Source organism: Hypanus sabinus, chromosome 13 (assembly GCF_030144855.1).
Source record: "Hypanus sabinus isolate sHypSab1 chromosome 13, sHypSab1.hap1, whole genome shotgun sequence".
Taxonomy (NCBI): domain Eukaryota; kingdom Metazoa; phylum Chordata; class Chondrichthyes; order Myliobatiformes; family Dasyatidae; genus Hypanus; species Hypanus sabinus.
This window is the reverse complement of record NC_082718.1, coordinates 67,762,347-67,774,455: the sequence shown is the minus strand read 5'-3', so window position 1 is coordinate 67,774,455 and position 12,109 is coordinate 67,762,347. Positions and strand designations below refer to the sequence as shown.

Below are 12,109 nucleotides of genomic sequence, written 5' to 3'. Positions count from 1 at the left end.
TACACTCCCCACCCTCTACAGTTTATTCTATACACTCCCTTCCCTCTACAATTTATTCTATACACTCCCCACCCTTTGCAGTCTGTTCTATACACTCCCCACCCTTTGCAGTTTATTCTATACACTCCCCACCCTCTACAGTTTATTCTATACACTCCCTTCCCTCTGCAATTTATTCTATACACTCCCCACCCTCTGGAGTTCGTTCTATACACTCCCCACCCTCTGCAATTTATTCTATACACTCCCCATCCTCTGCAGTCTGTTCTATACAATCCCATTCTCTGCAATCTGTTCTATACACTCCCCACCCTCTGCAGTCTGTTCTACGCACTCCCCACTCTCTGCAGTCTGTTGTATACACTCCCCACCCTCACAGTTTGTTCTGTATACACACCACTCTCTGAAGTTTGTTCTATATATACATCATCCTCTGCGTGAACAAGTTGTCCCTCAAGTTCCATTTAAATCCCTTCAATCTCTGCCTGAACCTTTGTCCCCATTTTTGGGCTCCTTAGCCTGTGGAAAAGACAGATCATTTTAAGATCTCATCATTTTAATCAGGTGGCTCCTCCTTCTCCTGTGCTGCATGTCTGAAAGGCCTAGTTTGGCCAGTCTCTCCCTAAACTTTCTTTCTTTCTCAATCTTTTTATTATTATTAATAATGACAAAATACAAATGATATATTAATAAAAAAGAAATTACAAACATACAAATTCCATTACAGATGAAAAAAGATATAGACAATAGTTAAAAATGGGTTTACCAAGACATAAACCATACAGTATATGTATGAACATGATGTCTGGATATTTCATAATATGATATAAAAAAACAGAAAAAAGAAAAAAATATATATATAATGCAAAATTAGCTAATCTACTAATCTAATGACTAATAAAGAAGAAAAAAGAAGCAAAAAAAAGAAGAAAAAAAAAGAAACATTGGGAGAAGAAAAAAAAGGGCTGTTTATAATATCTCACAAGAATAAATAATCATCAATGCCGTCACTTCCGGTCCTCTCAACATACATAAGCTAAAAGCTGGAAAGTCAAATGAACTTGGAACGGGGTCATATTACATCATATGAAAATATTGAATAAATGGTCTCCTTAACTTTTCAAATTTAATAGAAGTATCAGAAACACCACTTCTAATTTTTTCTAAATTTAAACATAACATAGTTTGAGAGAACCAATTAAATACAGTGGGAGGGTTAATTTCCTTCCAATTCAACAATATAGATCTTCTAGCCATCAGAGTTAGAAATACAGTCATTCGACGGGCGGAAGAAGATAAATGCAGTGAATCCATCATTGGTAAACCAAAAATTGCGGTAATAGGATAAGGTTGTAAATCAATATTCAAAACCGCAGAAATAATATCAAAAATATCTTTCCAATATTTTTTCAAAAACAAACATGACCAAAGCATATGAGTTAAAGACGTGATTTCAGATTGACATCTATCACCAATAGGATTTATATAAGAGTAAAAATGAGCTAATTTATCCTTGGACATATGGGCCCTATGTACGACCTTAAATTGTATTAATGAATGTTTGGCACATATCGATGATGTATTAACTAATTGAAGAATTCTATCCCAATTCTCACTAGGAATAATAAGGTTAAGCTCTCTTTCCCAATCCTTTTTGGTCTTATAAAGGGGCTCTGAACGTATCTTCATAATTATATTATAAAGTTTTGAAATAAGCCCTTTTTGAAAAGGGTCTAATTCAAACAAACTCTCCAAAATATCTGAAGGCACAAAATTTGGAAACGTAGGGAGTACAGTACTTAAAAAATGTCTAATCTGTAAATATCTAAAAAAATGAAATCTAGGCAAGTTATATTTGTTGGATAATTGCTCAAAAGACATAAAACAATTGTCCAAAAATAAATCAGAAAATCTTAGCAATCCCTTAGTTTTCCAAGCCAAATAAGCTTGATCTAAAATGGAAGGGTGGAAAAAGCAATTAAATACAATAGGACTATTTAAAACGAATTGAGTCAACCCGAAAAATTTCCGAAATTGAAACCATATACGTAAAGTATGTTTAACTAACGGGTGGGTTGTCAGTTCGTTTCAGCAATTTAGAGAGAGCAAAAGGGAGAGAAGTCCCTAAAATAGAACCCAGAGCATAACCTGATACAGATTTAATTTCTAAACTCACCCAATGAGGGCCAAAAGATCCACCCCAATCTTTCAACCAACATAACAAATATCTAATATTAACTGCCCAATAATAAAATCTGAAATTAGGTAATGCTAACCTGCCTTCCTTCTTTGTCTTCTGTAAATATATTTTACCTAACCTGGGATTTTTATTCTGCCATATATATGAGGAAATTTTTGAATCAACATTAGTAAAAAAAGATTTCGGAATAAAAATTGGTACTGCTTGAAAAATATATAAAAACTTAGGTAAAATAACCATCTTAATAGCATTAATCCTACCTATTAGAGATAAAGATAATGGTGACCACTTAGTAAACAAGCCTTTAATCTGATCAATTAAGGGTAAAAAATTAAACCTAAATAAATCTTTATGGTTTTTTGTGATTTTGATCCCTAAATAAATAAAAGAATCATTAACTAATTTAAAAGGTAAATTTCCATATATTGGGACCTGTCTATTCAAAGGAAACAATTCACTTTTATTAAGATTTAACTTATACTCAGAAAACTCACTAAATTGAGCCAACAATGATAAAACTGCTGGAATAGATTTCTCAGGGTTAGAAATGAATAGTAATAAATCATCTGCATACAAAGATAACTTATGAATGTCTGTCCCACGATTAATACCCAAAATATCCTGTGATTCTCTGATGGCAATTGCCAAAGGTTCTAAGGCAATGTTAAATAGTAATGGACTAAGGACATCCTTGTCTAGTGCCCCGAAATAGGCGAAAAAAGGGAGATCTTTGATTATTGGTAAACACTGAGGCTACTGGAGTGTGATAAATCAACTTAATCCAAGATATGAATGTCGGACTAAAATTAAACTTCTCCAACACATTAAATAAGTAAGGCCATTCGACTCTATCAAATGCTTTCTCCGCATCTAATGAAATCACGCATTCTGAAATGTCATGTGAGGAAGTATAAACAATATTCAGTAATCTAACGTTGAAAAAAGAATAGCGATTTTTAATAAAACCGGTTTGATCTTCTGAAATAATTTTGGGTAATACCTTCTCCAATCTGGATGCCAGTAACTTGGAAAAAATCTTGGAGTCTACATTCAATAAAGATATTGGTCTATAGGATGCACAGTCAGTAGGGTCTTTATCTTTCTTCAATATTAGAGAAATGGAAGCTCTATAAAAAGATTGTGGCAAATACCCAAATCTAATTGCTTCCTCAAAAACCTTACATAACCAAGGGGAAAGAGTAGCGGAAATTTTTTTTTAAAATTCTACTGTATAACCATCTGGACCCGGTGCTTTCCCAGAATTCATTGAGGAAATAGCCCCTTTAATTTCTACATCCTTAATAGGAGTATCCAATATTGAAAGATCATCAGATGATAATCTTGGGAAATTTAATTTCCCAAGAAAATCACACATGGTATTACGAACCTGAGAGAATTCAGATTGATACAGGGAGGTATAGAAGTCTTGAAATGCCTTATTTATCTCATCATGATTAACTGTCAAATTCCCATTCTGCTGACGAATCTTAGTGATTTGACGTTTAACCAAAGCATTCTTCAATTGACTAGCTAACAGTTTACCAGATTTATCACTATGTATATAAAAATCAGATCTGGTTTTCATTAATTGATTTTCAATCGAGGATGTAAGTAATAAACTATGTTCCATTTGAAGTTCAACCCTTTGTTTGTAAAGCTCCTTACTAGGAGTAATCGAATATTTCTTATCAATCTCTTTAATTTTATCACCCAATAAAAGAGTTTCCTTCTTAATACGTTTTCTCAAACCAATTGAGTAAGAGATACGCTTTAAAATTGTCCCAAAGTGTTCCGCAGGAGATATCATCTGTGGAATTAGTTGAAAAGAAGAAATCCATCTGCTCCTTCATAAATTTTATAAAGTCTGAGTCCTGCAATAAGGTAGAGTCAAATCGCCATTGTCTGGCATTAGAAACTGTATCCGTAAATTTCATAGAAAGTATTAATGGAGCATGGTCAGAGATAGCTATAATATCATAATTACAACCGATTACCGATGGAATAAAACAGGAGTCTACAAAAAAATAATCAATTCTTGAATAAGAGTGATAGACATGTGAGAAAAAAGAAAACTCTTTGTCGTTAGGATGCCGAAATCTCCAAACATCAAAAACTCCATTATCAGTCAAAAAAGAGTTAATACAAGTGGCCGACTTATTAGGTAAAGTCTGAATAGATAAAGATTTATCCATCAAAGGAATTAAACAACAATTAAAGTCACCACCCATTATTAACTTACATTCATTTAGATTGGGTGAAGAAGTAAATAAGGACTTAAAAAAGTCAGGACAATCCACATTTGGAGCATAAACATTAACCAAAGCAACCTTTTTATTACAAAGTAAACCAATAATTAACAAAAATCTACCATTCGGATCCGAAAAGGTAGCATGTTGAACAAATGGAATAGAGGAATCAATAAAAATTGAAACTCCTTTTACTTTAGCGTTCGAATTTGCATGATACTGTTGACCCCGCCAAAACCTAAAAAAACGAGATTTGTCCTCCTTCCTCACATGAGTTTCTTGTACAAAAATGATATAAGCATTAAGTCTTTGGAATACTTTGAAAATCTTCTTTCGTTTAATTGGATGATTTAAACCATTAGTATTCCAAGACACAAAATTAATGGTCTGAGCCATAATTCTAAAATCAACCCTTTGGTATAGAAAGGGTTAACCAACTTGTAAACTCATGCACCCGGAAGAGGAACAAAAGTAAAGAGAGGACCCGGAAGTGACGACAACGCAGACATATTTGAAGTTCAAAAACAGCCCAAATGAAAAAACTAACACAAACTGATGGAAAAAAAATAAAATTAGAAAACAGACCATCCCCCAGCCCCCCAAGAAAAAGAGAAAAAGCCAAAGTATGCCTTGAAAAAGAAAAAAATGAGACTAATTCTACCCCTATGTCACTCCGTATATAAAGGATATATAAAAAAAAGCACCCCAACTTTAAAAATTAAAATCGCTATACTAAAAACCATATTTCTAAATATAGTTAGTTGTAAAAAATAAGAATATAGTCACTAAAAACTTATAAATCGGGCTCTAGCCCAGACAAAACAAAAAATATTTAAGCTATGATAAGCGATGCATTGTAGGAAGAAGACGAAAGAAAAAAAAATAACGTCATCTTAAACAAAACCGAAAATCTTTTTCAAAAAACCACCATCTTAATCAAAAAGAATTCACCTTCAAAGGGTTAAAAATATACCTTCGAAGGAACAAAGTTAATAGACAAGAATATAATATCATGGTTAAAGTGTATAAGACAAAGCAATTGATATGACGAAAACACACTTTAACTTAAGTATAAAGTATAGGATAAACCTACACCAATAACCAGAGGTTAATTCTGGTTTAAAAAATCGAGAACCATCTTACACGATCAGAATCGTTCATTTATTAGAGACTGGTGTCTGTAGCAGTAGGGAAGTTCTTCTCCAGATAACTTCTCGCTTCTGAAGTTGAAAGAAAAACCTGACGAGGGACATTCGGCGGAGAGATTCGAAGCATCGCAGGGTATAGGAGCGCAGGTTTCAGATTTTTCTCATAACATTCAGCCATCAACAGTTTGAAAAGAAGCCTTTTTTTCATAAGATCAGGACTAAAGTCTTCAACCAAACGAAAGTAGTATTCTTGAAATTTAACCATTCCTGCCCGACGAGCTGCACAAATAAGTTGTTCTTTGTCGTGTGCATAGTGAAACCGGACAATTACAACCAAAGGTTTATCTGTAGCACTCGCTGATCGACGCCGAATTCTATGTGCGCGATCCAATAAAGGAGGGTTATTTGGGAAAATCGACGGAAACGCTTCTTTTAATAGTTGAGCAAAATATTTCAAAGGGTCATCTTTTTCTATGCCGTCTGGAAGACTGAGTATACGTAGGTTCTGTCTTCTGGACCGATTCTCAAAATCGACACTCTTGGCTTTAAGTGCTTCCATCAGTTTAATGGTCGAAATTAAATCCTGTTGCAGTTTTTCAATAGTCAAATCTCATTTCCGAGCATCTTCTTGCAGAGATGCGATAAGAGCTTGCTGCTGGTTAATTACTGAATCCGTCTTAACCATGTAATCTTGAAAAGCCTTTATATCTTGTTTAAAAAATTGTTGTAGTTCATCAAATTTTTTGTCCAAAACCTCCATAAACAATTCATAAGTTAATTGAGTGTGTTGTGGCGGAGCCTGCTTCTTTCCGTTACCGTTCGGATTGCGTCCAGGTTCTCGTCCTTTAGACCTGAGAGACATTTCTGTTTGCATATCTTCAAAAATTCACGACAAACTCTTAACAGTAAGTTCAAAAAAAATAACAAAGAAACTTTTGGTATAGGTAAAAATAAGCTGAATAAGGGTGATCAAAGGTTAAAAAAAAGTAAAGGTTGTGGAGCGAATCCAAAACAGTACTCACTCCATGAGCGTCTCCCGCTGACTCTCCCTAAACTAATGTAATAATCCCATTCTATTCTCCCCATCAACTCCCCCGCCCGCCCCCCCCCCCCTCCAATTCTATCACTCTCCTAAACATAGTGGCCAAGTAGCCTAACAACTGCATGTCTTTGGGATGTGGGACAAAACCATTGCCCCCAGAGAAAACTCACAGCGCTAAAGGGAAAACATGCAAATTCCACACAGGCATCACCTGAAGTCAGAGGGTTGCGGTACTGTGACATCCAGATTTGCAGAGCAAGCTCATTGAGTCCATGGTTTGACATTCAAAGTATATTTATTATCGGTGTATACAACCTTGAAATTCACCTTATTGAACACAGCCACAAAAACATCAAAATACATACATTAAAAAAACCCACCCAACAAAAGCTGTCAAACACCCAATGTGCCAAAAAAGACGAAATTGTGCATACAATTCAAAAAGTAAACAAATAGCACACAGAACACAGAGACCCCAAAGCTGAGTCCATAGCCACGAAGCCAGTTCATTGCTGAGGCGAGTCAGGCTGGTCCAAGAGATCAATGGCTGCCAGTCACAGCCACGGAGTCAGTTCACCGTTAAAGTGAGTAAACCTCGTGGAAGAGTGAGCTGAAGACTGGTTCGTCTTTTTGCTTTGCCTTGATGCTTTGATCAAATTACACAAATTTTTTTTTAAAGTAACAAAAACACATGGAGCATGAATTGCAGAGTCACCAAAAGTGAGTCCACAGCTCTTTCAGCACTGAGTCGAGTGAAGCTGGTCCAGGAGCCCAATGGCTGCAGAACAACAACTACTCCCAAAGCTGGTGTCGTATCCAAGACTCTCCTACACCTCATGCCCGACAGAAGGGAGGGAGACCAGTCAAATGCAGGCAAACAGTGTTGAACATCGGTTTACTTTCTACACTTGTCCTCACTGATTTTTACCTTGCTCGATGCTTTACTCTGAAGCAGAGGTGGGGTAATCCCACTCTTTGATTCCAGCTGATGTATGAAATTAGTTAATGAATCAACTTCACAAACGAGAAATCCAGGGTACTGCAACTTTACTCACCTTGTGTGTATGTTTATTAGGATACCAAGGAGTTTAATGAAGGCAGTGTAGTTGCTGTCTAATTAGAGGTATTTGACAAGGTGCCATGTGGCATTTGTATAGAGGATTAATGCATGTGGGATCCAGGGAGATCTGGCTTATTGGACCCAGATTTGGCTTGGTGATAGGAGGTAGACGCTAGTGAGGAGAGATATTTTACAGTTTAGAAGTCTGTGACCGTTGGTGTACTACAGGGATCACTTTTTGTGCTATGTTAATGACTTGGATGTGAACCCAGCATGGTCAGTATTGGAAGGCTGTCTAAAGCTACAGCAGCATATAGATCAGGAGGTAAATAGGCCAGGGCATTGGCAGATGGAATTTAATCCAAATTGTATGAGATGATGTATTCTGGACACTCAAAAAGGGATAATAAGTGAATGATAGGGCAACAAGATAGGGCTGGTAAAGACGGCATATTGTGTGTTTGGCTTCACAGACTGAGGCATAGAATATATATTGCCCTGAAAAAGTGTTCAGCCCCCTCAACTATTTTCACATTGTACTGCCTCATTTTCTACATTTAAAATATATTGAAGTAGGATTTCCAAGTCCACTGATTCCTGATACTGGCAGTGAGGGTTGGTGGGCTGGTAAAGAGGGCATATGGTGTGTTTGGCTTCACAGACTGAGGCATAGAATATATATTGCCCTGAAAAAGTGTTCAGCCCCCTCAACTATTTTCACACTGTACTGCCTCATTTTCTACATTTAAAATATATTGAAGTAGGATTTTTGAGCTTATCTACAAATCATCGTGCATCATGTCAAATCAAAAGAAAAATTCCAAAACCTGTCAACAATTTACCTAAAGTTAAAAATAAAAATAGTGTGGCTGAAGAAGTATTCATTCCCTTCGTAATTATTATGCTAACTTCCCTCAGGTACAATATACTGTGTTATCTTACCAACTCATCTCATTTGTTGATGTAGAAAATTGGAAGATCTCCTGTTTTCAATGAATTCATAAGGATAAATACCCTGGAAAAAATATGAAACTGCAGCCACACTTCTCAGGTCACGCCATCCCTCTAAAGTTAGTCGCTGGAGAAGAATGGCACTTGTAAGAAAGGCTATTGTGATGCCAACAGTCACTCTGAGTGAGCTCCAGATGTCAGTGGCTGCAACTGGAGATGAAGTCATGGCTCTACAATCTCTAAGGCCTAAAAATTGTCCTTGCCCATAAAGATTTTGCAAAGCATCAGTTAGAAGATACCGTAAAGATATAGAAGGTCTTGTGGTCAAATGTGACTAAAGTGAAACATTTTGGCCTCAACTCTAAGCAGTACATGTGGTGTAAATCTAATGCAGCACATCAGTCAGGTAACACTATCCTTACTGTGAAGCAGCAACATGCTATGGGTCACTTTTCAGCAGCACGACTAGCAATCTGGTTAGGATTGGTGGGAAGGTAATTGCTGCTAAATGAATAAAATCCTGAATAAAACCCTGTTAGCCTCTGCCAGAAAGCTTAAATTGGAGGAAATTTGTATTTACAACTGCTGATATTTCAGTTTTTGAATTTTTAGTTTTTATGCTTCACATTTTTCCATTTTATGGGACTCTACTGTGGGGGGAAAAAACATGCAATTCACAAATAAAAATCCTCAGTTAAGTTGATCAAAGTCGCTGGTTGTAATATTAATTTATGTGAACAAAGGGCTGGAGGCCGAATATTTTTCCAAGGCACTGTAAGAGTTAGAATATTTTATTTTGCAACTTTCATAATGTAACAAACATTTTGTAGTGTATGGTTGTAGTCACCACCTGAAGGATGTGCTTTCAGTGGAGAGGATGCAAAAGAAATTTACCAGGATATTAGCTGGGGAGGGATTGGATAAGCAGATCTGGTTTAGTGTGAAGGAAAGGAGGCTGAGGGGTAACCTGATATAGGTATGTAAAAGTATTGAGTGTAGATGGTGGTCATTATTGCCACATGTATAAGGTAGAGTGAAAAACAGTTTTGCATGCCACTCATACAAACCATTTAATCACATCTGTACAATGAGGTAGTACAAGGGAAGAGGAATAACAATAAAATATTACAGGCACCGAGATCTCAGGCAAACAAGGTAGAAGGTCATAGTGAAGCCAAGAGTCCTTATTGAACCAGAAGTCTTATAACAACAGCACAAAATGTGTCCTTGAGCCTTGGTGATATGTGCTTTCAGGCTTTTGTATCTTCTGCCCAGAGGGAGAGGGGAAAAGAGAGAATATTCCAGGTTTTTTTGTGCGGGGGTTAATTATGTTGACTGCTTTACTGAAACAGCGAGAAGTGTAGAACAGAGTCTATGGAGGGGAAGCTGGTTTTTATGCTGTGCTGAGTTACAGTATGTCCACAGCATACTGTAAATCAATTCCCAGACCAAACTGCGATGGATCAAAATAGGATGCTTCAATAAGAGTTGATTATGGTCAAAGGAGACATCGCCTCCTGAGGAAGTAGAGGCAGCAGTGAGCTTATTTGGTCAGGGCATCTATGTGGTTGGACACCTCATAGTAGGACATCAAAAACAGAGGCATAGGCTTAATGTGTGAGGAATGAGTTGTAAGGATCTTAGGGTTTTCTTTTACACAATGATTGATGTTGCAGCACAATGTCAGAGGAGGTGGTGGAATCAGATACAATCATGACATTTATGAGACGATTTAAATAGGTGAGGCATAGAAGTATAACGTCTTGACATAATGGGGTTAGTGTAGACAGGCAAAAAGGTTGGTGTAGTCGTGGACTGAAGGACCTGTTTTCATGCTGCATGACTGACTTGTGCTGACATCGAAACTCAATTCTAACAGCCAAATAACACCAGCACCATTTAACCTATCGACATGAAGATGAATTTGGCCAATCATTTACCTTTATACCCTTCATGATCTAAACTGAGAACAGCCTGCTCAGTTTTCCAAAGTGTGTTAAGAGTGCTAGAAAAAGAGCCCTGACACAGGTCCTCTGGCCCACTGTGCATCAAATAACCACTTACCCGCATCCTGCATTAATCCCGCCTTCAGGGGTCTGGGCCAAGGTGGCCAGCAGCCATTTACAAATGTCACCCATTTGTATATTTGCCATTTTAATGGCACAATAGTTTTATCAATTCAACAAAAAAAAATCCCAGGTTGAATTGTGTTACTTTAACTGAAATCTCTCTGTTCTTTCCCTTGCCCAGCCCACCACACCACCATGCAAGCTCTTACTTCAATCCCAACTTCCTGACTGAGTGACTGAGCTGCAATATTCGACTCATGGCTTTTATCTTCTCTTGCAGACCGTCTCAGAAGCTTTCAGGGAAGCAAACTTAGCAGCGTCATTTGGGAAAGCCATTAACTTCTGAACAGCTCCGTGATTTGTATATAGACTAATGTGGTGGTTGGACTGTCATGAGATTGACAATATGATAAAGAATGGAGTTAACTGTTGTCTGAAGAATTTTACAGATCTGTTGAAAGCTGAATTGTAATAAATTTTGTTGCTCGTATTTTAACAGAAATAAAACGGAGGGAATGATGTACAGATTTCAGTTTTAATAATTGCAGCAGTTTATTTTCCATGTGTTCAGTAACCAGCAAAGGTGAGTGGGAGAGTGGGAACTTGTTATCGTAACCTCACAGCAGCTCATGTGTGTTCATAAGACCACAGATACAGGAGCAGAATCGGGTCATTTGGCTCATCGAGTACTCTACCATTTCATCATGGCTGATCCATTTCCCTCTCAGCCCTAATCTCCTGCCTTTTTCCTGTAACTCTTCATGCCCTATCAATCTCTGTCTTAAATATACCCAATGACTTTGCCTCCACAGCCACCTGTGGCAATGAATTCCACAGATTCAGTACTCTCTGGAGAAAGAAATTTCTCATCTCCTCTAATCTGAGGCTGTGTCCCCCACCGTAGGAAACACCCTCTCCACATCCACTCTATCACAGCCTTTCAACATTCAATAAGATTCCCCCCACATTCTTTCGAATTGCAGTGAGTACAGCCCCAGAGCTATCAAATGATTGTCATATCTGGGAATCACTTTCATGTACCTCTCCAGTGTCAGCACATTCTTTCTTAGATAAGGGGCCAAAACTGCTCACAGTACTCTGTGAGGCCATATCAGTACCTCAACATTACATCCATGCTTTTTTATTCTTGTCCTCATAAATGAATGAACATTGCATTTGCCTTCCTCACCGCTAACTCTAACTGCAAACTAACCTTTAGGGAAACCTGCACGAGGACTCCCAAGTCCCCTGTGTGACTCAGATTTTTGAATTTTCTCCCCATTTATTTCTCCTACTAAAGTGCATGACCATACACTTACCCAACTGTATTCCATCAGCCACTTCTTTGCCTAATATGTCTTGTCCTTCTGCAAACTCTCTGCTTCTTTAACAC

General features: G+C 37.3%; 1 protein-coding gene across 1 annotated transcript in view; it reads left to right on the top strand.

Annotated features, from left to right (window-relative positions):
- dldh (dihydrolipoamide dehydrogenase) overlaps nt 1-11,243 on the top strand; it is a 72,806-nt gene extending 61,563 nt beyond the window's left edge. Inside the window, exon 14 of the mRNA XM_059987851.1 lies at nt 10,997-11,243. Within this exon, the coding sequence (XP_059843834.1) occupies nt 10,997-11,062 (66 nt within the window). The 3' untranslated portion in view covers nt 11,063-11,243. The remainder of the gene's footprint in view (nt 1-10,996) is intronic.
- Nucleotides 11,244-12,109: the final 866 nt, after the last annotated feature.